The sequence below is a fragment of the Peromyscus eremicus genome, chromosome 8a, assembly GCF_949786415.1.
Source record: "Peromyscus eremicus chromosome 8a, PerEre_H2_v1, whole genome shotgun sequence".
NCBI lineage: Eukaryota > Metazoa > Chordata > Mammalia > Rodentia > Cricetidae > Peromyscus > Peromyscus eremicus.
The window spans coordinates 17,602,605-17,626,183 of record NC_081423.1 but is presented as its reverse complement, the minus strand read 5'-3'; the positions used below and the strand labels follow the sequence as shown (position 1 = coordinate 17,626,183).

The following is a 23,579-nucleotide window of genomic DNA, read 5'->3' as shown; positions in this document are numbered from 1 at the left end:
CACGAGTTTGGGTTGTTTTTTGGTCACTACACCAAGTTGTAAGGGTTAAACCTGCCCTGGATGGCCCAGGTTGCTGGGTTCTCCTACCTCTCTCAACTTATTAAAATCACTCATTCTTTCCGTAAACATGTAGAGGCTGAAGGCTCAGGGCTGGACTGGAACCTTAGTAACTGACCAACAAAAGTTTTCTCCTGCCCTGAATGCACAAAAGGGAGCAATGAGGCTGATGTCAGTATGTCTGTCCTTCCAAACAATCTGGGGTCTAGCCTACCATCCTTCCAGAAGAGCAGAAATGAGCCTGTCTGTTGCACAGGGTCACTAAATGAGGGACTGGGATGTTCTAAAAGATTGCGCCGGGCGGTGGTGGCGCACGCCTTTAATCCCAGCACTCGGGAGGCAGAGCCAGGCGGATCTCTGTGAGTTCGGGGCCAGCCTGGTCTCCAAAGCGAGTTCCAGGAAAGGCGCAAAGCTACACAGAGAAACCCTGTCTCAAAAAAACCAAAAAAAAAAAAAAAAAAAAAAAAAAAAAAGATTGCAGTGGCGCTGGACAGGTGGGTCAGTGGTTAAGAGCATTTACTGTTCTTGCAGAAGACCGAGGTTCAGTTCCCAGCACCCACATCAGATGGCTTTAAGCTGCCTGTAACTCTAGCTCCGGGGGATCTGATGCCCTCTGGCCTCCTATGGATCCGGAATGCACAATGGTGCAGATAAAAACTCACACACAGCCAGTACTCGGGAGGCAGAGGCAGGCAGATCTTTGGGAGTTCGAGGCCAGCCTCATATACAAAGTGAGTTCCAGGACGGCCAGGGCTGTTACACAGAGAAAACCTGTCTTGAGAAAAACAAAAACAAAAACAAACAAACAAAAAAACCCAAAAAATCAAACAAACAAAAAACCCACCTCACACAGGCACACACACACACACACACACACACACACACACACACACACACACACAAATTAAATAAAGGAAAAAATTAAATAAATAAAAGATCACCGTGTGCCAGAAGACTAAGACTACTGTTGCCCCAAGAGAAAGGGGCAACTGAGACTAAACCTAGCCACTGATAGTACTGGCTGTCAGGCCTTGAAAGTACCAAAACTGATATAACAACACAAAGTAGACATAAAACCCACAATAGATAGAGCCGGGTGGTGATGGCCCACACCTTTAATCCCAGCACTCAGGAGGCAGAGGCAGGTGGATCTCTGTGAGTTCGAGGCCAGCCTGGCCTGCAGATTGAGTTCCAGGATGTTACACAGAAAAACCCTGTCTCGAAACAAAACAAAGCAAAATTAAAAAATCTGCAATAGAAAAAGGAGGCCATATTAGATTGGGGTAGGAGAGATGGTCTAAGCTGGTAGGCATTTGAGCCAAGTGCTGAAGGTTGGAAAGGAGACACATGCCACAGGGGTAGAAGGCATAGATAGAAGGCACGGTTCCATAGCTTATGAAACTGTGGAAGAGGAAGGAAGGTGATCAGTGGGAAGGAAGCTGGGATAGAAGCAAACTAAGAAAAGGGGAGCCAAGAAACGCACAGCTGCGGATGCACCAGGACGGTCAGGGCCAGGCGTCTGGGATTTTTCACAGTGTAGTGAAGACCTTGAGTAGAAAAGATACCAAGCTGCTTGTGCGGGGTTCAGAGCAGGAGATGATGGACCCAGGACCGCTGGGGAAAGGGTGTGTAGGGGAGTAGGATATGGCACTGAGGCCGAGTGGAGGAACTCAGGATCTGCTTAGAAAATGACTCACTGAAAGCCTGGAGGAGACGTTTAAGTTCTGGTATTAAGATATTGAGAGTAAAATAAACTGAGACCGGTAAAATAGCCCAGTTGGCAGAGAACTTGTCTTGTATGCATTAGGCTCTGCCCGGCTCTATCTCCGGCATCTCACACACACACACACACACACACACACACACACACACACACACACACACACATACACACACACACAAAACAAACAAACAAACAAACAAAAAACCCTAAACGAACAAACAAACGCAGACATATCACCAACGCAGAACCAGGGAGCCTGATGAACCCAATTCTGGTCCGTTCTCTTGGCCAAAAGTCGCGCACACATGGAACCTTTATGGTATAGGATAAGAGTTTATGCCCACTTCCGGAGAGGCAAGAATAAGAAAGGACCACTTCCGGTAATGGGCGGGAAATAGGTGAGCCTCATCCGGTACGGTAGCTGAGGAACGCTGCTTTCGGTAAATGTCTGGAGTGCGACCGAGGCCGAAGTTTTCCCAGCACCTGGTTCTGGTCCCGCAGGTTCCGCTGCCCGGTGCAACCAGATACCTGTACTTAGTGCTTGTGGCCTCTCTTCTGCCTCCTAAGGTCTTTAAACTCAGTCTTCCGGACCCCTCCAGCTCCTCTACCCTTTGCTCTCGTTTGTTCGTTCCTCTTGGAAGCCCCGCAATCCTCCGAGGCAGGAGCCACTTTTCTCCACACTGGGATCGACCTACCAAGGGTCTAGTAGCATCCAGGCTCTCACTGACGGAGGATTAACCACATAGGATCTGGGGAAGTCAGATACGGTGCTGACGAGCCTCGGTTAACTATGGAGCCTTTTGGAGAACTCCAGTGAATTTGAACCTTCCTGTGATGGTGATTGATTGATGGACCATCTCAGGCCGAAGGTTCGAGAGGACACACAGAACGGTTAGGACACTATGGCTGACCAGGCCAGCACATTTCACTGACCTCTTGCCCTCGATCCCTGTGCAGCCATGGAAAAGATGTCCCGAGTTACCACAGCCCTGAGTGGCAGTGCACTGACAGGCCGTACCATGCACTGCCACCTGGATGCACCCGCTAATGCCATCAGTGTGTGCCGTGATGCAGCCCAGGTTGTTGTGGCAGGCCGAAGCATCTTCAAGATTTATGCCATTGAGGAGGAGCAGTTTGTAGAGAAGCTGAATCTGCGTGTGGGCCGGAAGCCCTCGCTCAATTTGAGCTGTGCTGATGTGGTCTGGCACCAGATGGACGAGAATCTGCTGGCCACAGCAGCCACCAATGGTGTGGTGGTTACATGGAACCTAGGTCGGCCATCCCGAAACAAGCAGGACCAGCTGTTCACAGAACACAAGCGCACAGTGAATAAAGTCTGTTTCCACCCCACTGAGGCCCATGTGCTGCTCAGTGGTTCTCAAGATGGCTTCATGAAGTGTTTTGACCTCCGCAGGAAGGACTCTGTCAGCACCTTCTCTGGTGAGGCCCACAGAGACAGGCTGGGGTAGATGTGTGTTTCTGTAGCTGTTAGACCTTAGAAGCAGACTGCAGTGTGCGCTCCCAGAGGCTGAACAGCACTGGAAGAGTGGGTGGAGAGGGGGAAGGTTGGTCCCAGTGAAGGATGAGCCCAAGCCCTGCTGGTGGGGGAGAGACAAGAGATCAGACCAGTGGGAACTGAGACTGAGTGTTGGGTGTAGATGATGGGGGTAGCTGATAGCCTGGAGACACAGCAGAGTGAGTGGCGCCCGAGTCTCCTCCCTTTTCCTCACCTTGCTTCAGCTTGCTTCATTGCCTACTAGTCTATTCAGGACTCAGCCCAGGAATGCAGAGTGAGGTGGGAAGTACACCAAGCTCCTTTCATGGCATGCCTGGCTGGCTGTCTTCAGCCCTGAGCTTGCTCTCCCTGGTTCTTAATGCGACCAAATGAAGCACAAGCAGAGCCTTGAGCCCTTGGAGAATGTGTGGGCTGAGACGGATCTTGAGCTGTCTGTGGCAGGGAAGACTGGATGCTGCACCCGCAGGCTCCTGATAGTGTAGTCTGCTAAGGTGGATATGGTCTCTGAGTTCTTCGGTCCTTTGAGGCTAACTAGGCAGCTGGCAGAGGTATTGAGCAGAGAATGAGGTAACCTCCTCTTCCATTCATATGGTCTCACAAGCCTTGGCCCTAGGGAAGTGTAGACAGCCATCTGGGTTGTGCTCCCATACCCTCAGTGCTCACGGAATCCAGGGAATTGAGGCGTGGGAGTTTGTGTAGAAACTACCTGGCATGCTCTCTCTGGCCTAGGCTTCAGCGACCTACCCTAGGCAGATTCTGATGGTGTCTCCTCAGTCCTCTCTGCTTCCTAGCTTGGCCAAGGCTGGTGAATGACACCACTCCAGCCATTTCAAGGGCTCCCCAGTCCCTTGAGAGCCAGCCCCCTCTCTCACGCCTCTACTGATGCATGCCCACAGGCCAATCTGAGAGTGTGCGGGATGTGCAGTTCAGTATCCGAGACTACTTTACCTTTGCCTCCACCTTTGAGAATGGCAACGTCCAGCTCTGGGACATCCGCCGACCTGATCGATGTGAAAGGATGTTCACAGCCCACAATGGGCCTGTCTTCTGCTGTGACTGGCACCCAGAGGACAGGTGTGGTGTAGGGGTGAGGGGGGCATTAAGGCTGGAGGTACAAGACACAGTGGGGTGTGGCAGGGTCTCCTTTCCCCCAGGAGAGGTCACTGAGAGCTTAAGCGGAACCTTCTCCACAGGGGCTGGCTGGCCACAGGTGGACGAGACAAGATGGTGAAGGTCTGGGACATGACAACACATCGTGCCAAAGAGATGCACTGTGTGCAGACCATCGCCTCGGTGGCCCGAGTTAAGTGGCGGCCTGAGTGCCGCCACCACCTGGCCACTTGCTCCATGATGGTCGACCACAACATTTATGTGTGGGATGTTCGCCGGCCCTTCGTGCCTGCTGCTATGTTTGAAGAGCACCGTGATGTCACCACAGGCATTGCCTGGCGCCACCCACATGACCCCTCCTTCCTCCTCTCCGGCTCCAAGGACAGCACATTATGCCAGCACCTGTTTCGAGATGCCAGCCAGCCTGTTGAGCGTGCCAACCCGGAGGGCCTCTGTTATGGCCTCTTTGGGGACCTGGCCTTTGCTGCTAAGGAGAGCCTGGTGGCTGCTGAATCTGGGCGCAAACCCTATACTGGTGACCGGCGACATCCCATCTTCTTCAAGCGCAAGTTAGATCCTGCTGAACCGTTTTCTGGCCTGGCTTCCAGTGCGCTCAGTGTCTTTGAGACGGAGTCTGGTGGTGGCAGCATGAGCTGGTTTGTGGATACAGCTGAGCGTTATGCTCTGGCTGGTCGGCCGCTAGCTGAGCTCTGTGATCACAATGCAAAAGTGGCTCGGGAGCTTGGCCGCAACCAGGTATGTGGGCTTGGGGTCCGGGGCCATGAGTTGGGTCAGAGACTACTGCTGTAGTGGGGCACCATACCCACAACCACCTGAGCTTCACACTACTGTGGGCAGTCTCACTTTGGCAAAGTATGATCACGTGGGCCAGAGTAGCCCAGACCCTGGCTCAACCTCAGGGGTGGAGGCCTAGGGAGTCAAGTGCGCACAGCCCTCTTCTGCCTCTCTTGGTGGTGGAGCGGCCTTCTGCGTGCCATCTCTCTTCTCCCCGTGCTAACCCCAGCACCAGGTGCCTCACAGTTGGCGTTACTAGAGGGTGGAGACAGTGCTTTTTCCATGTGCCACAATTCCCTTAGTGGGGGTGGTTCAGGCCATGGATTGGTACGTGATTCTGCCCAGGAGATGGGGGCCAGTCTGGGTGCTAGGTGCCCAGGACCCATGAGTGGTTGGTGCCTATCCCTAGGTGGCACAGACATGGACCATGCTACGGATTATCTACTGTAGCCCAGGCCTGGTGTCCTCTGCCAATCTGAACCACAGCGTCGGCAAAGGCAGCTCCTGTGGCCTACCACTCATGAACAGGTAGATCCTTGGCCACTGCCCCCCCCCCCCCCACCGGTGTATTGCTGGGGCCCAGCCACCCACAAGCCTTCCCTACCTCTAGCTTCAATCTGAAGGATATGGGCCCAGGGCTGGGCAGTGAGACACGACTAGATCGCAGCAAAGGGGACACGCGGAGTGACACCGCTCTGCTGGATTCTTCAGCCACACTCCTCACCACCGAGGGTAGGCGGGGTGTGGATGGGAACAGGGCTGGGGACCCACGCCCTGAGTGACCTCCCTTCCCTGCTGGGCAGATAACGAGGAAACTGAGGGCAGTGATGTGCCTGCTGACTACCTGCTGGGTGATGTAGAAGGAGAGGAGGATGAGTTGTACCCACTGGACACAGAACACGTGCACCGTGAGTGGGGCCGGGTGAGGTGGAATTGGTACAGAGGGTCACCCCCAAAGCATGGCTCTGAGCGGGAGCAGAGTGCAGTGGGATCCTAGGCTCAGGTCCATCTTTCCCCACCCCTGCCTCTCAGCTGAGGAGCCTGAGTACGTGCTGCCCCAGGAGGCCTTCCCACTTCGTCATGAGATTGTGGATACACCATCCGGGCCTGAACATCTGCAGGACAAAGCTGACTCTCCGCACGTAAGCGGCAACGAGGCAGACACAGCTTCGTTGGCACCAGTGGATTCCTCCTCGTCCCTCCTTTCTGTCTCCCATGCTCTCTACGATAGCCGCCTGCCCCCTGACTTCTTCAGTGTACTGGTACGGGACATGTTGCACTTCTACGCTGAGCAGGGCGATGTGCAGACGGCTGTGTCTGTTCTCATTGTGCTGGGTGAGAGAGTGCGCAAGGACATCGACGAGCAGACCCAGGTGGGTGGTGGGTCAGGGACGCTCTCCCTGGACTAGCCACTGGTCCCCTCCTCTGAGCCTGTCCCCTTTCTGCTGTCCCCCTCCCCCAGTTTGCCTGGAAGCTCTAACCTGAGCCCTGTCTCCTTCCCCCAGGAGCACTGGTACACATCCTACATTGATCTGCTGCAGCGCTTCTGCCTCTGGAATGTGTCCAATGAGGTGGTGAAGCTCAGCACCAGCAGGGCAGTTAGCTGCCTCAACCAAGCTTCCACCACTCTGCATGTCAACTGCAGTCACTGCAAGCGGCCCATGAGCAGCCGTGGCTGGGTCTGCGACAGGTGCAATGACGGGACTGGGAGGCTTGGGAGGGAGGCAGCGCAGAACCCCCCCCACACACACTGAACAATCCCTCCCATTCCCAGGGAGGGAGGCAGCGCAGAACCCCCCCCACACACACTGAACAATCCCTCCCATTCCCAGGGAGGGAGGCAGCGCAGAACCCCCCCCACACACACTGAACAATCCCTCCCATTCCCAGGGAGGGAGGCAGCGCAGAACCCCCCCCCCCCCACTGAACAATCCCTCCCATTCCCAGGGAGGGAGGCAGCGCAGAACCCCCCCCCCCCCCCCCGACACACTGAACAATCCCTCCCATTCCCAGGGAGGGAGGCAGCGCAGAACCCCCCCCCCCCCCACTGAACAATCCCTCCCATTCCCAGGGAGGGAGGCAGCGCAGAACCCCCCACTGAACAATCCCTCCCATTCCCAGGTGCCACCGCTGTGCCAGCATGTGTGCTGTCTGCCATCATGTGGTTAAAGGCCTGTTCGTGTGGTGTCAGGGCTGCAGTCATGGTGGCCATCTTCAGCACATCATGAAATGGCTGGAAGGTAGCTCCCACTGCCCTGCAGGCTGCGGCCATCTCTGTGAATACTCCTGACCTGGCCTTCCCTGAGGCTGAGGCAGCTTCCTCAGCTCAACCCTGAGGTCCACCTGACTAGGCTCACAGCCCCATCCCATGTATCAGGATGGAAGGCGGCTGCAACCTGTTAACACAATAAAAAGCAGGAGCTGCTGTTCAGCCAGTTGTCACTTTGATTGCGCCGCAGGCGGGAACTTCCGGTAGGAGCGCTGTAGCCATGGTAACCCGCAATAACCAATGGCTACTCAACACAAATGTTCACTCCGCCTTGAGGAAATGATTGAAGGGGGATGGTGTTTATGAAGGAGGCTTCCAGGGCCCGGCTGGCTGCTGCTTGCGGATAGCTACGGCAGTCAGGGCGGCAGGCCAATGGCTCGTGGTTACGCAAGTGTCGACGGGATTCCCAGCGTGCTGCGCGCCTACACGCGCATGTTCATGGCGGCGGCTAGATGGCCAGGGCCGCTTTCGGTCTTTGTACTATGGACGATGGTGACTGTGGTCCTGCCTGGCTCTGGCGAAGGGGGATGGTGAGCGGCAGAGAAGGTGCGGGATGGAGCCTCAACTCCGAGCCCTGGCGGGTCGCGCTAACCTGTTGTCCCCGCAGGCAGCAAAGCTGGCTGGGGACTGTAGCAGCAGTGACGGAGGAAGAGCGTTGCACTGTGGAGCGCCGAGCACACCTCACATACTCCGAATTCATGCAGCAGTATGTGTCCCTGCCCCCAGTTCCAGCATTATTCTAGGCATACCCCCAAGCATGATCTTTTGGCTGCAGAGGGAGGTCATACCTTCACTGCCTGGGCACAGGAGAGGCCCCTGCAGGGTTCAACTCGCTGCCCTTCCTCCCCTAGCTACGCCTTCCTCAAGCCGGTCATATTACAGGGACTCACGGACAACTCGGTGAGTACTTGTACCCATGTGGGCAACTAATCCTGACTGGCCAGTTGCTCAGTTCGTTTATCCTCCAATCCTAGAGGTTCAGAGCCCTGTGCTCTCGGGAAAACCTGCTGGCCTCGTTTGGGGACAACGTTGTTCGCCTAAGTACAGCCAACACCTACTCCTACCAGAAAGGTGAGCTATCACACCTTTCAAGGCCTGCTTGCTTGCCAGCATCCCAAAGGCAAGACTGACCAGTCCTGACTGCCCCTTCTCGTAGTGGACCTGCCCTTCCAGGAATATGTGGAGCAGCTGCTGCACCCCCAGGATCCCACATCCCTAGGCAATGGTGAGCCAGACCTGGACAGCCTTGGGGATGGGACACTTAGCAGTGCACTGCTGCCAATATTCTTGTCTCTCATCTTCTCTGCTGGCAGACACCCTGTACTTTTTTGGAGACAACAACTTTACTGAGTGGGCACCACTATTCCAGCATTATTCTCCACCTCCGTTTCGTCTACTGGGAACCAGCCTTGCTTACAGCTTTGGAATTGCAGGTGGGTGCTTCTTCAAAACACATGTGGGGAAGCCCATACATACTTTGTTCATCATTCACAACTGACCCCACAGGAGCTGGATCTGGGGTACCCTTCCACTGGCATGGCCCTGGTTTCTCCGAGGTGATTTATGGTCGGAAGGTCAGTACAAAGGTACAAGAGTAGGAGCTGAAGTTTGGGATCTGTGTCCTTAGCACACAGAGTAACTTTATACTCCTTCCTCCAGCGCTGGTTCCTCTACCCTCCTGAGAAGACACCAGAGTTCCACCCGAACAAGACCACACTGGCCTGGCTACAGGAAATATACCCATCCCTAGCCCCTTCAGCTCGGCCCCTGGAATGCACCATCCGGGCTGGTGAAGTCAGTGGCTGGCAGGTGGGGGTTGGGCTGACCCAAAAAGCTCCAACCAATCTCTGTGCTTTTCTCCCAGGTGCTGTATTTCCCTGACCGGTGGTGGCATGCCACACTCAATCTGGACACCAGTGTCTTCATTTCTACCTTTCTTGGCTAGCCCAACAGGCAACTGGCAAGCCCATTGCACCAGCACATGCCAATGTAGTGCTCACAGACTTTATTACAGGACAGTGGCGGCAGCAGCAGCAACCTCAGCCCACCCTTACCCGCTTTCCAGCCCAGAAGGGGGACAGGGGAGGCTCATGGCCCAGCAAGGGGTATGCCGAGTAGGGGAGCAGTTCAGAACCCATCAGCAGGACTGATGGGGGCAGGCCCAGGGACACAAACTATATACAGGGACTGGAGCTTCTGTCTCCAGACCCTCCTGGGCCAGGGTGCCAGGCAGGACATGGGGCCTTAGTAGTCCTCTACCCAGCCGTTCTCAGAGATGAATGCATCAATGACTTCTTTCATGGCCAAGTTGGGTATGAGCTGTTCCTGGGTCAGAGGGCTCCGGGTCACAGGGTCAAAGTGGCCCACACGCTGCAACAAGAGAGTCAGAGTGTTCAACCGCCTAAGTATACCTCTGATCCCAGTCCTGAGGCCCACGGACCCTTACCTGCAGGTGCTCCTCAATGTCCTTACGGTCATAAGTGATACCACTGGGTGTGATGCAGGGCTCCCGCATCAGCTCAAAGCTGATCTTGCCACACAAGTAGTCCGGGATATCTCGCTTCTATAGCACAATGGGAAAATGTCTGCAACTGGAAGGGTCACCTCAGCAGTACCTGCCCATGGGCTTTAAAGAATACTCACCTTTCTTTTCTCATCCACCTGAGAGAAGAGCTCATCCATGTCTGCCATGTATTTATCCTGTAGAGTTGAGTGCCATGTGTGGGCAACTCATATCTCCTCCACACAGACACACACACCTTATGTCCACCAGGGCACTCATGTCATGCATGGGCCAACAGATCCACCATAGGCTGGGGCACTTTTCATGCCACACACAAAAACACACACACAACGACCCACATGTGGACTAGGGGCACCCTCACGTGCTTGGCCTCAATGCAGGCCTGCTGGGCCCGGACGTGGCCATCATCCTCATCACCCTCGTGGTTCCTCTGACACTCTTCCAGTTCCCTGAGAGTTAACCAGAAGCTAGTAGTCAGTGATGGTCCTGACCAGAAAATGCCAGAGCCCTCCCCATTTCAGCCTCTTGCCTCCTGGGCTTCCCGTGTTCCAGTGTTCTTTCAATAAACTCTTGTGCTGGTGACTCAGTGTCAACCGAGGAAGTAGCATGGAAGGGGGGGGGGGGGAGACCCACCTCTCTCGCTCAGCAGCAATGAGCCTGGTGAGATAAGAGTGCAGCTCACTCTCCTGGTGAATGCGCCGTTCCTCGATACTGTTCCAACGCTTCTTCTTAGCAATGCGAAGGGCACTGGGGATATCATCCCCAAAGTTGAGTCGCTGCTCCTTGGCCAAACTATAGGCTGGGGGAGTGGACACTTTAAGTTACACTCGTCAACAATGCTGGCCCCAAGGTGCCCACAACCTGGCATCTTGTCAGCCCACCTCGCTGCAGATTGGCAATGGCCTCATCATAACTCTCCATCTCTAGCTGGCACTGCCCCAGGAAGAAGTGCGCCTTCACAGACTGCCCATCCAGCTCCAGGGCTCTCCGGCAGTCAGCAAGTGCCTGTTCAGGCTGCTGCATCTTCAGATAGCACAGGGCCCGGTTGGTGTAGTACACTGCCACAAGTGGGTTCCGGGTCTAGGGACCAAGGCCAGACAACATAAAGACTGTGGGCTCATCTGGATCTTTCTATCCCAGGACGCTGACAGCCACCAACGATCCGGGTAATGTTCCAGATTTGGAGCCCATGACTGAGATCGAGAAACTGGAGGTTTCCGGGTTGCCAGAGCTCTGGATTCTGGCTGTGTTCTCTTAACTATAACTGCTTTTGTGAACATTACCAAGAACCTCTCTCCCAGTTCTGGACTTGGGCGCCTCAAGGGGGCAAGGGTTCCTGGTGTCATCCTAAGCCTGTCTCAATTAAGCATCCCACCCGCCAGTTCCCAGACAACCATCCCTGGGCTCGGGAACAGTAATCCGGGAGCCAGGGGAACAAGCTAGCTACCGAGTCCTGGCTGCCAGAAAATCGTCCCGGAATCACAGAACTGGGAGGCACATCGGGCCCCGCCCCCGCCCCCGCCCCCCGCACTCACGATGGCGCGGCCGTAGCAGGCCGCCGCCTCCTGGTACTTGCGGCCCACGAAGAGCCGGTTCCCCTGCTCCTTGAGCTCCTGCGCACTCGGGCTCTTATCGGGGCTGCCACCGCCAGTGCCCAGCCGCGCGCCGCCCTCCTTTTCCTCCTTGCCCTTCATGGCGCCGCGCGGCACGGCTTGGGCTCCGCGCCCGGCCACCTAGCTCTCGCAGCCCGCGCAGCGATCAGCTCCGCCCGGTCGGCGATCCGCCACCGGAACTTCCGGCGTGGGGCGGGGCTGGCATGAGGACACGTGAGCAAAGGCGGAGCCTCGCGGCCGCTGAGCCACTTCACGAAACACTGCGAAGCTACGGCCGCGCTCTCTACGGGCCCCGCCCCACAGTAGCCAGGACCTATCCTCGCTATTCAGACCAAGGCTCCGCCCCCTCTGCGTTCAGGCCCCGCCCTCCGGCCCACTCCCGGGAAACGTGGCAGCGGCCCTTGAGAAGTGGCTCTCCGAGGAGCGGTCACTGGACCGCTGTCCTTGCCCGCCATGCGGGTGCACGCGGGAGCCTGGGAGCGTCTGGACCGCTGGTAGGAGCGCGGAACTGAGGGAAGGAGAGGGAGGGAGGCCGGCAGGTCAGACCGTCCTCGCGGGCCTTCCCTGGGAATCGGGAGGAGCTGCCTGCGGCCATTAATGGCCGAGAAGCAAGCACGTGACACGTTGACACGAAAGGACCTGCAGTGGCTGCTGTAGAGGAAACTGCGGGTGCGCGGCCGGACTCTCCCTTTCTTGCTGTCACGGGGAGGAGCTTCTTCAAGGGCGGAGCCAGCAGGTTTCCTTGGAGAGCGCTTGCACCTGGGGCCCTTTGACCCCATGGTCTGTAGAAGAGCCCTTCCTAGCCGCTGCTACTGCAGCCGTTGTCCACTGACTCCCCCACCCGACCCTACCCCACCCCCGCGGTTGGAGGAGCAGAACTCGGCCTTCTGCTGATCTGTGCGTTTCATGGTCCCTGTCACTGCCTCAGAGTGAGAAGGGAGCATCTTTGCCTAAGTTGGGCGGGGACTCCATCGGAGGTTTAGCTCCAAGAAGCTATCCCCAGAACCTCCCTGTCACTCTTTGCCGTGGTCCTGGCGGCAGAAGCTTCTGAGGTGGCAGCTTTCTTATACGAAGAGGCGGTGGCTACAGTGCCTCGCTTGCTGGCCCTGCCGTACACAAACACTGCTTGCTGTTTCTGACCCAGGTGCAAGAGCGCGCTGCATTCCTGAGCCAAGGTGAGCCAACTGCTGGGGCCTGGGAGGTCATGCAAGACCCCTTCAGGATTCAGGTGACTAGTAACTCTGGACCCCAGGACCCTTGCAGTCCTCATTAGAGACCGCCATAGGGCTGTATAGACTTTTCCTTTTGTGAAGACAGCATTACAGACTTGGGCTGTGGGACAGAAGCTATACCCGGACCTGCTGCCTGAACTTCACCCCAGCTGGGCTGCCCACAAGGACTGTAGGCCTGCCAAGTGAACCTGACTCTGGTGTGGGCTTGTCTTTGGAAGGGAGGCTGAGAGAACAGGAGACTGGAGACCCTTGGAGCACAATAAATGATTGCTGAACTTGGCCTGACCCAGAAGTCCACAGTCTCTTATCACGGGCCCCACCTCCTATGTGGATTCTGGCCCTGGCCTGGAGAAGTAAAGCCACCACCTCAAGCCAGGTGCAGAGCTTCAAGTGGAAAGGGAACACAGACCATCCTGGAGGGGAGATGTCCCATACAGTGTGGATGAGGGGGCAGACAAGTCTGCAGAGCCCCAGGACAGCTTCCTAGTGCTGTGTAAAATATTTATTCATTCTCCAAAAAGGCTCAGACTGCAAGTCCTGGGGATCGGTGGGGAGGGAGGGGGTCTCCTCTAGGGCCACATTCAAGGACCTCCACCCAGCCCTGGCCTAGTAGCACCCCTCCCCCAGAAAGGCCTGGAAGGGGCAGCAAGGGCTGCGGTAAGACTTGGCCTCACCCCGGTGGACCACAGGGCCCGCCTGCCCCTGTGGGGAAGAGCAGCCCTGAGAGGTCCATCCATAGAGGGCAGACATGCAGGCCCACCTGGCGGCTGACCCACTGCAGGCCGGGCTCTGGCCATATGGCCCTAAGGAGCAGGTCAAGGTGGAGGGGGGATATCGGCACCCAGCAGGTCATAGGCAAAGACGTTCCAGAAGATGGCGAAAAGCAGGAAGGTGCCATAGGCAAGTAGCACCACCCACCAGCCGCACTGGTCCCTCAGGCGCTCCTCATAGCTTCGAAGGATGGTAAGGCCCATGCTTACACCTACCACTGCACCAGCCAGGTGTGCCATAAAGCTGGGCTGTGGGCCTGAGGCGGGCAGTGGTGGGGAGAAGCGCAGCCATACAGCCCGGCCCACTTCGGAACTCACTGCAGAGGGAGCGACAGGTGGGAGGGGCCCTGCCTGCAGGTGGAGGGCCTCCCAGCGCCCCCCCTGCCCCGTTACTCACTGCACACCAGAGCCAGCACCATCCTCAGCAGCTTGTATGGACACCGCATCCCAGCCCAGTTCTGATGGGGGCAGGCAGACAGGCTGTGAAGCACATCCAGTGGGCCCCTTCCCACCTCCCCAGAAGGGCAGTCCTATTACCATGACAACATTGGCCAGGTGCGCTGAGCACAGGGCATAGACCCCTCCAGAGCCCCCTACGAGAGGGGCACGCATGTCTGTGATAGAGACAGTCAGGGAGCCTGTGGGCATAGAGAGGTGGGAGGCACAGCTGGCCCTCAGCTCACCAGGTGAGGTAGGCAGGGGACCCACTCACCAGTGTGCCTGCCTCACCTGCCAGCACACCCGCCAGGTACAGCAGGCTGATGCGAAGTACACCGTGTACCATCTCCAGGGGCACCCCAATCATCAGCTGCAAGAGGGCGTTGAACCCTAGCTGCTCCAGCCTGGTCACAAAGGAGCATTGGGGAGGAGTGATCAGAGGTGTGCTTTGCCCACCCCCAGAGTACACATCGGGCAGCTGCGACCCCCCTGTGGGAGTTAAGCCTTCGGAGTCAATGGGCAGGTGCTGGGAGGTGAGGGGACAGGACTCTGGAACCCCGAGGCTCACTTACCCAACATGCATGAACATGTAGGTGAGGAAGCGCCAGGCGCGAGCGCGGTGTCCTGGGTGGTACACTAGAGGGCTCTTCATGTATTCAGGGTGGTAGGTCTGGAGCACCCACTTGTTGAGACGTGCCCCGTAGCACAGGAACACGATGATCTGGGGACACTAGTGTTAGGGCTGGTCAAGACTAGGGACTCAGGAGGCCCCGGGGCAGCATGTGGGCAGGCCCACCTGGGCAAGGGTGACAGAGGCCATGAACACAGGGGGTGGGCAGCTGCGGTGCCGGTAGAAGTACCAGCGACGATCCACCTCACAGGGCAGGATCTCGTAGGCCACATATCGCACAAACCGCTTGTAGACACCCAGGCCTGGCTCATCTAGCAGTCCGTCCCGAGGCAGCGCCCGCTGTCCATTAGCAATGGCCCTCTTGAAGCTGCTGGAACGCTTGCTGCTGATCTGAAGGGAAGAGGTCTTACTGTGGGTGACAGTACTGTTCCTGTGGAACCCTGCCCTAATTGGCTGCATAGCTGCTGATAGTTTAAAGCCCTGTTCCACACTGCCCAGGTCCGTAAGCCCTACCCAGTAAGCTGCCTGCCCACCCAGCTTTGGCCAGAGTGCTGTGCTTGACCAGGCCTGGGGCCCTCCCCTGCTGCCCACACACCATGGCACTGACCAGGTCCACCAGCTCCTGGTAGCAGACCTGGCCCCGTTCGTTGCTCTGAGCCAGAGCCACCAACATGTCCAACTTGGTGGGGTCCAGGGGCAGCTCATGGCTGTGTACCAGGCCAGCGAAGGTGTCCGCACCGATGAAGCCTGTGTTCTCAGGATCCAGCTGCTGTGGTGGGGGAGTAGAGGGTGGGCCAACCCCCAGCCACAGGGCTGAGCCAGGCTGGCCAGGAAGGCTGGACTTTGGTGGCAGTCAGTGCCTGTTTGCTAGAACCAGCTTGTTCCCGGGCCATGGCAGGGCAGGGTGCCTGGCTTGGCTGCTCTACCACCTCATATTCACCTACCAGTTCTAGAAGGGGGAGGACTAGGGGTGGATCTAGGTCCAAGGACCACCACCCTCCCTCCCCAGCCTTCCGTGGAAACCCAGTAAAGCCAGACCTTTCCTGGGGTCTTGAGTCTCAGGCCAAGGTCGTGCAGAGAGGGGAGGCTTCGGAGGTAGCTGCCTGGTAGGGCCTTCTGCGAACATGGTCCCTCCCCCCGAGCCCCTCACCGGCTGGAAGGGCGCCAAGGCAGTGCCAGCTCCCACCCACCACGCACCTGCTCCTGGATGAGCTGCAGCAGCGAGCTCCTGTCCATAGAGCCGGGCCGAGGGCTGGGGTCGGCCGAGGCCGGGAGGGGCTGCTCTGCGGACCGCTCCGCTCCGCCCCGGCCGGCCCGCTCCGCCTGCTCTGCTTTGCGCGCACCAAGCTCAGACGGCGTCACCGAGATGCCAGCCCCGCGCGCACACGGGCAGAGCTCGCGCGCACCCCAAACGCGCACGCGCCGCCCCGACGCGACGCACATCCTGGGTAGAACCGTCCCCCACCAAACAGCTCGACCCAGAACCACCGCCTGCGCACAGCTCTTGCACTCATGCTGCAGAAGCTTCTCCCAGGAGGCCGTAGCTGGGAACCTGCGGCACCTAATATCCGTCTTATGCAGCCTTTCTGGTTTCTGTATTTGGCATGCTTAGCACCTTCTCTAGGAAGCTTTCCCTGACTAAAGAATAGGCCTGTGACCCATCCCCGGAATGTTAAGGTCCATTTGCTCCCCACCACACTCAGACGTTTTCCTGAGCTGGGAGCTGCTTGCAGTAGACAGTCTGATGAGTATTTGCAGTGTCGCAGCAAGGAAGCCCCAGGTCCTGCAAAGCAAGCCCAGACACCAGGCGGTAGGGTACTGCCACTGCTCAGACCAAGACTCACATCCTTCCCCCTACTTGTGGCTAAGGCTTGAAGCTCTAACCAAATACTCCTGCACTGGATTTGAGACAGCAGGGCTCCCAGTGCAAAGGCCCAAAGTCAGACATGGGTGTAACCAGGCAGACCCATAGCCTTCTGAAGGAAGGTAGGACCGCAGCTTAGATAGAGGGCATTTGTTCCTGAGGACAGAGAAGGTGACAGACCGTGAGTGTGTAACCATGGCAACCCCTCCAAGTGTCACTAAAAAAAAAATAAAATAAAGAATCTGCTGCTGCAGAGATGCAGTGGCAATTCCTCTACAGGGGATACAGCTGCCTACAAAAAGCATCCTGTCCGTATGCTTAGCGGGACAGAAGGCCAGTAGGCTGGGACCCTGGCAGACGGAAGAGGCCTCCTCTTTCAAGGATCCCCGTTAGGCAGACATTCTGGAGCAGGAGTACCTACCTGCCCCAACTCAATGACACACTGGTTATCTGTGTATGTGGCTTCCTGTCTCAAGTGCTCTTGCTGGCAGGCTGTGTTGAAGGATCAACTCTGAGCCCCACTGTCTCCCCTCCCCTCAGCTCCTGGACAGGCTGAGATCTATGCTCTACCCCTTACAGTAACAGTCAGGCTACACATAAAGCCTAGGTTCTCAACATAGCCAGGCAGGCTGACTGGGCTGAAGTTTGGAGCGTGCGGTACTAAGGAACCACCACCCCAGAAGCTACATTCCCAGGGAAGAAATAGGCACAGGCATTGGACCGGTCACACATACACCAATCCACTGATGGAGGCTGACTTTCCTGGACAGCAGACCCCAACTGAATCTTCCACAGCCATCTGTCACTGTGACTAGTGGGAGACCTCAGAATAGGGACCCAGCTGCTGGGCAGCAGTGGCACACGCCTTTAATCCCAGCACTCGGGAGGCAGAGCCAGGCAGATCTCTGTGAGTTCGAGGCCAGCCTGGGCTACAGAGCAAGATCCAGGACAGGCACCAAAAAAGAATAGGGACCCAGGGACAGAGGGAGACAGGAGGGTCAGGTGACATTCCCAATCCACACATAGAAAGAAGTCATATTTAGACTGACTGAAAAGCCATCTTTATGGGGCTGGAGAGATGGCTTAGTGGTTAAGAGCACTTGCTGCTCCTGCAGAGGACCTGGATTTGTTCCCAACATCCACATGGAAGTTTACAATCATCAGTTAACTCCAGTTCCAGGGATCTGACACTCTCATCTGGGCTCCATGGGTATCAGGCACACACACAGTGCACTTATTTATATACATGCAGCCAAAACAAACATATAAAAAAATAAGCTTTTTTTTTTAAAGAAAGAAAAAAGAGCCGTCTTGAGAGACCAATATCCGAGAGATGGAAAAGACAAGTGAAGTTTAATCAGGGAACCCAATTCCACTTGCTCGGCAGCTGGTCCAGTGTGGGTAAAGATAGGTGGGAACTCTGTGACTATCAGGTCCCTCCCCGATTTGACCACCACCTCTTGTCCCCCGCAGGCCTACTGGCCATGCAGAACCAGGAAGCACCCTGAGAACTCCTGGTCCTGGTCCCTGGCTTCTGTACCCACAGCCCAGCCCCTAACACACAATACTCCATCCAAGGCTAAGGCCTCACACCTGCCACCTGGACCCTCGGTCCCAGCAGGACAGGGCAAAACACAGCCCTGTTATGGAACAAGAGGTTTTTGAAGCCACGGTTTTAGACCAAGTCCCTGAGCAGGTACCCCACATCAATCCCGGGGACCCTGTAGCCACATAGCCATTACATCGCCAAACTGAAAGCCCACACTCCTCTGCGGCGTGGGCCCCCACAAGGCACCACAGTGTGCAGTGCCTTGGTCACGAGCGGCTCATCGGTCCTTCATCATCGGCTCTTCACTAGGACCCTGTAGAGTGAGAAGCTGAGGACAGCAGCCACCGCAGTCCCAACAGCCACCAGCATCCCTCGAAGCCAAAAGGAGGTGGGGTGCAGCTCTGTGTGCACCAGGTGCCTGTGGAGAGATGAATGTGCAAGGCATGTGCTAAAAGCTCACTGCTGAAAACCCGTGTCCCAAGCAGTCAGAGACCAGGCCAAAGGGGGACACCGCCACAGCTCTGAGCCATAGGCGCCGGCCTGCAGCTCTGACGCCTTTGTACCCGGATGACAGACCAAGCCCTGCGACAGCCACCCCACACTAAGGCTGTGTTAGGTATACCCACGGGAAGGTGGCCATGGTAGCAAGTTGGGTAAAGACAGCTGTGCTGGGCTGGGCTGGTCCCAAGCAGGAGAATGAGGTGGGGGCAGGCAGCCGGTGCCTACGGCAGAATTCAGCTGGTGACAGGCCTGGTGAAGCAACACCTTCAGGGAGATCAGCTTTGGAGGAGATGAAGAGGCAGGGGGTCTGCCCGTCCATGTAATGGCGCTGCCAGGAAAGATGCATGTGAGAACTAAGTTTGCTGGCCTAGCTAGCTAGCCTATGGCTGGTATCCCCTTACAGGATCCTAGGTCAGGACTTGCCTTGTATATGGTAGCACAGTGTACAAAGGTCTTGGGGTCACTGCTATCAAACATTAAGCAGGCGACATCACAAGTAGTGTCCAGAGAGGTGTCCAGCAGGCTATCAGCACTCACTTCACACAGCTGGGACAAACAACAGCCTTAGCGACCTCCCCAAGGCTTGGTTCCCCAAGGGCCACCCTGGGACAGCTCTATTAGCAGGAAGAATGGGGAACATGGAGTGTTGCAGGTCTACCCTCTAAGACAGGCTGCACAGCCCCTCACTCACAATCAGGTACTTCTCCTGTCCGCTGACCCGCACTGTATTGATGGTATGCATGGGGGGTTTCTCAGGGAGTTCCCTGTCTTCCTGTGTGGACAAAGGAAAGAAGCCTTCATTTGCTGGCTCCCGAGTGGTACCCATGGTACCTCTCCTGCCCCCTGAGTTCCCAGGTAGAGGCTGGGGCTGCCACAGTTCTCACCCTCAGGCTGTGGCCAAGGAAGGCTTGTAAGAAGGCCGACTTGCCCACTCCTCGGGCTCCCAACACCTTACACATAAGCACATTGCGTTGTGTCTGCCCTTTCTCCTGGTCTAGCCTCTTCTCACGGGTAACTGTAAAGAGCTCACGTGAGGGGGGTGGCTACTGAGGAGGCGCTGGGCCCAGGGACCAAAAAAGTAGTTACCCACCTGTGATGGCCTGTGCTTGGGAGTCCTGCTCACAGAGGGTGGGGTAGCCCAGGTAGCCAAGGTGTGCAAGGCAGTGCTGGACATCTAGGTAGGTCACCAGGCTGGGGGTAAAGGGAGGCACAGTGCTGGAGAGAGTAAGGCAAGGGTGGGTAGGGACAGACAGACAGACAGACAGACACAGACTGTACTTACGTCCACTGGCAAAGATACCCATGCAAGGGCAGCCGGCCAGCCTGAGTGGGGACGGTGTGTGAGAGCTCAGGGCCCCAGGGAGCCACCGAGAACACACTGAAGAGATTCTGGAGCTCCGCGGGTGAGAGGGCGCCATCATGGTCCTACAGGCAGAGGGGCTATGGTGACATGTGTTTGGGGTGTGTCGCGGGGCAGGTGAGGTCGCGGTGCTCACCTGGTCATGCTTCTCAAACACCCGCTGCACAAACTGGTAGCCACGGTGGTTGAGCTCTGTGCTGCAGCCAGAGGGAACATGGAGCCTGTGGGAACGCCAGAGGCCGTCTAGTACACTTCAACTTTCACAAGGCAGGACCTGCCTGGGCAGCCAGGCACTCCCAACAGAACCCTCTGGTCACATGGTTGGGGCTAGGCAAGGGGAGTGGCTAGAAGTGTGTGTTGAGAGGCCAAGCTGGAGTCCCCAGGTCGCAAGATCAAGGCAGATCCAATAGGAAGCCAGTGCTGAGGGCCTCCCCCGTCCCGTCCCGTCCCCGTCCCCGTCCCCCCCCCCCCCCCCCGTCCCAGTCAGGCCCAGTGAGCAGGACCCACCCCAAGATATAAGCCCCACTGCCCACCCGCTTGCAACTCACGGTGGGCAGAGGTAGTCGGGCGTCAGCTCCAGTGAGTCACTGTAACCAAAGCGCCGCAGGATGGTCCATGTGGTCTCATGCCGGCCACGTTGGATGAAGAGTGTGTTCAGGAAGAGGAAACCTGTGAAAGGGTAGAGGGCTAGCACTCAGCTCAGCCACTCCCCACACATAAGGGCATAAGATGATGTCTGCCTCACCTTCTAGGGTCAGCCGGTTGTCCTGTACACCACCTGCCACATTCTTGTATACTACCCTCTTCACATCATCTAGGGCCTGTGGGGCCAGGGGATGGCCAAAGCAGGACTTCTGCCTCCGGTAAGAAAGGGCTTCAGATCAGTCAGCTGCCCCCCTCCCATGATTATTCTCGTATGAGGGCAGCTAGGGTCTTGGGGCAGGACCACACCTGGAAGGCATTGAGCTCCTCATCACTGAGCGCATGGTCTAGGTCCTGGTCTGAGAGCCTGAAGATGCGTGTGAGAGCCTGGGCGCACGCAGGTCTTAGCTGTGGGGACACAACACCAAGTGGCCCTTCCCCTGTTCACCCCGCCAGTGCTCCCACGCATTTGCTCTCCTTATTCAACACTCCACACAGAACCTGGGGTCAGTCTTGGGGAAGTAAGTGTGTAGCCCTCACTCCTGCTCACCTGTTTGGCCTCAGGGTCGTAAAGGGGGGCCGTGGGGTGCAGAACAGCCTTCTGGGCATAGTAGAACAGTTCTGAGATATTCCTCAAGTGCTTGGCTGAACACTGGACAAGGGTGAGGACAGAATCAAGGAGGGATCCAAGTCAGATATAGGGAGCTGCTGCAGGGTCTTAACACAGCGCTTCTCAAACTCCCTGCTCACCTCTACACAGGTCTCTATCTCAGGAAACTGGCTCATGATGGGTAGCACAGCCTCCATGGTACTCCCTGGTCGCAGGTCTGACTTATTGCCTACCAGGATGATGGGCAACCTGGGAGAGAGGCCGTGATCACCAGGGATGGAGAGCAGGTGGGGTCTAGTCCCCCTAGCTGTGGCCCTGCTGGTCACCTGGGCCCTGTGGCAGTCCTGCCATTCACCAGGGGGATCCACTTGGTTCGGATCTGAAAGACAAAGTCCAAGTGTGAGGGAAGAATGCACACATGCTCACAGCCCACGCTCCCCTACCCGGGGCTAAACAAGCTTTAAGAGTGGAGGAGAGTTGGAAGCCAACTGTGGTCCTGTGGATGAAGCTGGTGGGAGACTGTGGATGACAGCTAGGGACTTCTCTGATCCTAACAGCGCCAAATCTCCCCATGCAGGCTGGGGTCCCTAGCTCAGAGGTATGGGGCATCCTGAAAAGCTCAATAGAGAAGAGGCTGGGAATGAGGACTGAGGATCAAGAGCCGCTATGTACTGCCCAGGTCAGCTAAGCCAGGCACTAGCAGCAGGGGCCGAGAATGGACAAGGAGCTCCCCTCTTGCTCACCTTCTCAATGGTGGCTTCCTCAGACACATCGTACACCATACACACTACATTTGCCTAAGGGAAAGAAGGGCACAGGGTGACCAGAGGCTGCCTGCTCACTATAAGCTGCATGGGTCACTCCAGCATGGCCCAGGTGCTCACAGCAGGACGGGCTGGGGCTCTCAAGACTGGGACACCCACCTTTACCAAACAAACCTTTCCCTGCCAGCACTCCCTAAGAGACACGGGACTCGAGCACCATGGCTCTAGTAAGCACATCCTTGCCCTAAGTGCTTATGACAGACCCACCACATGCAGGGTACGGCCTTGACCAGAATCTCACTTTCTAGCTCAGAACAAGCAGCAAGGATGCTGTGGACAAAACAGCCAGGAGACACAGAGGCTGAAGGACTGCATTCAGGAACATGGTAACTCTGGCAACGGCTAACTCCTAATTAAGATGGCACCCACCACAGCCTGGGGAACCAGGGCAGTAGACTGGAGTACAGAGCCATGGTACTGGGGAAAGGGAATATAGTGTTTAAGGAGAAGCAGTGAAGGACACATGTATCTGCTCCCCTAGACCCTGGGAAGGAGCAAAGGAGGGATATCCCTTCTCTCCCTAAGCACTAACGGAGGCATTAAATCGGTCCTGGTTCCCAGAAAGCTGTGATCCGGGAATGCCAACAACGTTCAGTCCTGAAGGTCACAGAAGAATTATCAGGGTCAAGCACAGCCTGTCACCTTAATCCAGCTCCACAGAAGAGGAAGCCGATTAAGACTAGGTGGCAGCAGTTGGGACCAATAAATCGGGCTCGGTACCCACGGGCCCTCAAGATGCACCGCACCTTGTGGATCTCCTCCTGAAGTTCCTCTTCTGTCTGCTCCGCTTCTAGAAGGAAAGAGAACCCGATGCAGAGAGGCTGTCGGGCTCAGTGCAGATCGGCTGAAAGCCCAATACACACCGGCTGGGGGCAGCACTTGGAAATACCTGAGTAGTCCACGATGTGGGTGGGCACCTTCTCCGGGGTGACATCGGCGGGGATGGTTATCTCCTCCGCGCGGGCAGGGACCTGCAACAGGTGGGTTGGGATTGACTGCGGAGTCCAGCCGCCCAGAGCGTCGCATCCGCCCCGAGTGTCCAGTCCAGCTGGCGCACCTCCTCGGGAAACTCCTCGCCGACCAGCGACAGGATCAGAGAAGTCTTCCCCACCTGGGCTGCGCATGTAGAGGGAACAGTAGTCAGGAGCACCGTCGAGGTCACGCCGACCCTACCCTTCTGCCCTGGGCCCCCGCGCTTACCCTCGCCTAGCAGCAGGATGCGCACGTCGCGCCGCATGGCTACCGCCCGCAGCAGCACCCCAAGCCCACCCCCACCCCCCGGCCCAAAACGGACCAAACTAAACCCAACCCCAACCCTAACCCTCTCCTTCACCCCGCTCAAGCCCCCACACTTCCTGTCTTCAATCCCGCCCTCATCCAAACTTCCGGTCCCGCCCGCGCAACAGCAGGCTGAGCTACGCGTCGGCGCCGCCACACGGGTGCTCCTAACACTGCAGATGGTGCAGCCAGTTCTCTTGGACCCTGTAAGTTTCTCTGACGGACAGGCCAGTGGTGAGCAAGGCTGGACAAAGGACAGGATTGGGGTAGGGG

At 56.9% G+C, this 23,579-nt stretch overlaps 5 protein-coding genes across 6 annotated transcripts; 2 read left to right on the top strand and 3 right to left on the bottom strand.

Annotated features, from left to right (window-relative positions):
- The first annotated feature begins 2,174 nt into the window (after positions 1 to 2,174).
- On the top strand, positions 2,175 to 7,599 carry Wdr24 (WD repeat domain 24). The gene is made up of 9 exons (XM_059270277.1): positions 2,175 to 3,220; positions 4,193 to 4,370; positions 4,490 to 5,162; positions 5,611 to 5,729; positions 5,812 to 5,933; positions 6,005 to 6,109; positions 6,234 to 6,574; positions 6,707 to 6,891; positions 7,323 to 7,599. Exons 1-9 carry the CDS (start codon positions 2,740 to 2,742, stop codon positions 7,489 to 7,491), a joined length of 2,373 nt encoding a protein of 790 aa, XP_059126260.1. The 5' UTR covers positions 2,175 to 2,739; the 3' UTR covers positions 7,492 to 7,599.
- Positions 7,600 to 7,710: 111 nt separating this feature from the next.
- Positions 7,711 to 10,576, top strand: Jmjd8 (jumonji domain containing 8). Of its 2 annotated transcripts, XM_059270281.1 has the most exons (9): positions 7,714 to 8,000; positions 8,078 to 8,176; positions 8,322 to 8,370; positions 8,445 to 8,541; positions 8,627 to 8,695; positions 8,784 to 8,903; positions 8,977 to 9,044; positions 9,130 to 9,264; positions 9,335 to 10,576. In XM_059270281.1, exons 1-9 carry the CDS (start codon positions 7,843 to 7,845, stop codon positions 9,413 to 9,415), a joined length of 876 nt encoding a protein of 291 aa, XP_059126264.1. In that variant the 5' UTR covers positions 7,714 to 7,842; the 3' UTR covers positions 9,416 to 10,576. The 2 variants fall into 2 exon arrangements, with proteins under 2 accessions (XP_059126263.1, XP_059126264.1); XM_059270280.1 differs by having other exon boundaries at positions 7,711 to 8,000; positions 9,130 to 10,576.
- Positions 9,461 to 11,806, bottom strand: Stub1 (STIP1 homology and U-box containing protein 1). The gene is made up of 7 exons (XM_059270279.1): positions 11,530 to 11,806; positions 10,876 to 11,074; positions 10,628 to 10,793; positions 10,356 to 10,443; positions 10,114 to 10,170; positions 9,917 to 10,033; positions 9,461 to 9,840 (listed from the first exon to the last, which is right to left on the bottom strand). The coding sequence occupies exons 1-7, from the start codon at positions 11,686 to 11,688 to the stop codon at positions 9,715 to 9,717; spliced, it is 912 nt and encodes a 303-aa protein (XP_059126262.1). The 5' UTR covers positions 11,689 to 11,806; the 3' UTR covers positions 9,461 to 9,714.
- A 657-nt stretch (positions 11,807 to 12,463) lies between these two features.
- Rhbdl1 (rhomboid like 1) lies at positions 12,464 to 15,996 on the bottom strand. The gene is made up of 8 exons (XM_059270278.1): positions 15,876 to 15,996; positions 15,286 to 15,447; positions 14,844 to 15,068; positions 14,620 to 14,768; positions 14,339 to 14,451; positions 14,147 to 14,247; positions 14,007 to 14,067; positions 12,464 to 13,926 (listed from the first exon to the last, which is right to left on the bottom strand). Exons 1-8 carry the CDS (start codon positions 15,912 to 15,914, stop codon positions 13,655 to 13,657), a joined length of 1,122 nt encoding a protein of 373 aa, XP_059126261.1. The 5' UTR covers positions 15,915 to 15,996; the 3' UTR covers positions 12,464 to 13,654.
- A 1,810-nt stretch (positions 15,997 to 17,806) lies between these two features.
- Rhot2 (ras homolog family member T2) lies at positions 17,807 to 23,299 on the bottom strand. Its single transcript, XM_059269225.1, has 19 exons — positions 23,229 to 23,299; positions 23,086 to 23,144; positions 22,918 to 22,999; positions 22,775 to 22,818; positions 21,948 to 22,001; positions 21,531 to 21,583; positions 21,345 to 21,453; positions 21,145 to 21,246; positions 20,904 to 21,002; positions 20,698 to 20,806; positions 20,501 to 20,621; positions 20,089 to 20,173; positions 19,875 to 20,017; positions 19,683 to 19,783; positions 19,477 to 19,607; positions 19,284 to 19,364; positions 19,016 to 19,138; positions 18,718 to 18,920; positions 17,807 to 18,509 (listed from the first exon to the last, which is right to left on the bottom strand). The coding sequence occupies exons 1-19, from the start codon at positions 23,263 to 23,265 to the stop codon at positions 18,383 to 18,385; spliced, it is 1,863 nt and encodes a 620-aa protein (XP_059125208.1). The 5' UTR covers positions 23,266 to 23,299; the 3' UTR covers positions 17,807 to 18,382.
- Positions 23,300 to 23,579: the final 280 nt, after the last annotated feature.

Coding starts and splice junctions, on each gene's coding strand:
- Wdr24 (XM_059270277.1), top strand. CDS start 2,740: ATGGAAAAGATGTCCCGAGTTACCACAGCCCTGAGTGGCAGTGCACTG. Junction 5,730..5,811: donor GGCCTACCACTCATGAACAG/GTAGATCCTTGG, acceptor CCCTACCTCTAG/CTTCAATCTGAAGGATATGG. Junction 5,934..6,004: donor CACACTCCTCACCACCGAGG/GTAGGCGGGGTG, acceptor CCTGCTGGGCAG/ATAACGAGGAAACTGAGGGC.
- Jmjd8 (XM_059270280.1), top strand. CDS start 7,843: ATGGCTCGTGGTTACGCAAGTGTCGACGGGATTCCCAGCGTGCTGCGC. Junction 8,177..8,321: donor TACTCCGAATTCATGCAGCA/GTATGTGTCCCT, acceptor TTCCTCCCCTAG/CTACGCCTTCCTCAAGCCGG. Junction 8,542..8,626: donor CACCTACTCCTACCAGAAAG/GTGAGCTATCAC, acceptor CCCTTCTCGTAG/TGGACCTGCCCTTCCAGGAA.
- Stub1 (XM_059270279.1), bottom strand. CDS start 11,688: ATGAAGGGCAAGGAGGAAAAGGAGGGCGGCGCGCGGCTGGGCACTGGC. Junction 10,171..10,355: donor CCTGCATTGAGGCCAAGCAC/GTGAGGGTGCCC, acceptor TCAACTCTACAG/GATAAATACATGGCAGACAT. Junction 9,841..9,916: donor ACATTGAGGAGCACCTGCAG/GTAAGGGTCCGT, acceptor CTCTTGTTGCAG/CGTGTGGGCCACTTTGACCC.
- Rhbdl1 (XM_059270278.1), bottom strand. CDS start 15,914: ATGGACAGGAGCTCGCTGCTGCAGCTCATCCAGGAGCAG. Junction 15,069..15,285: donor ACCAGGAGCTGGTGGACCTG/GTCAGTGCCATG, acceptor TCTTCCCTTCAG/ATCAGCAGCAAGCGTTCCAG. Junction 14,769..14,843: donor CCTCTGTCACCCTTGCCCAG/GTGGGCCTGCCC, acceptor TAGTGTCCCCAG/ATCATCGTGTTCCTGTGCTA.
- Rhot2 (XM_059269225.1), bottom strand. CDS start 23,265: ATGCGGCGCGACGTGCGCATCCTGCTGCTAGGCGAGG. Junction 21,003..21,144: donor ACGACCCTGAGGCCAAACAG/GTGAGCAGGAGT, acceptor GTGTCCCCACAG/CTAAGACCTGCGTGCGCCCA. Junction 19,139..19,283: donor GACAGGAGAAGTACCTGATT/GTGAGTGAGGGG, acceptor TGTTTGTCCCAG/CTGTGTGAAGTGAGTGCTGA.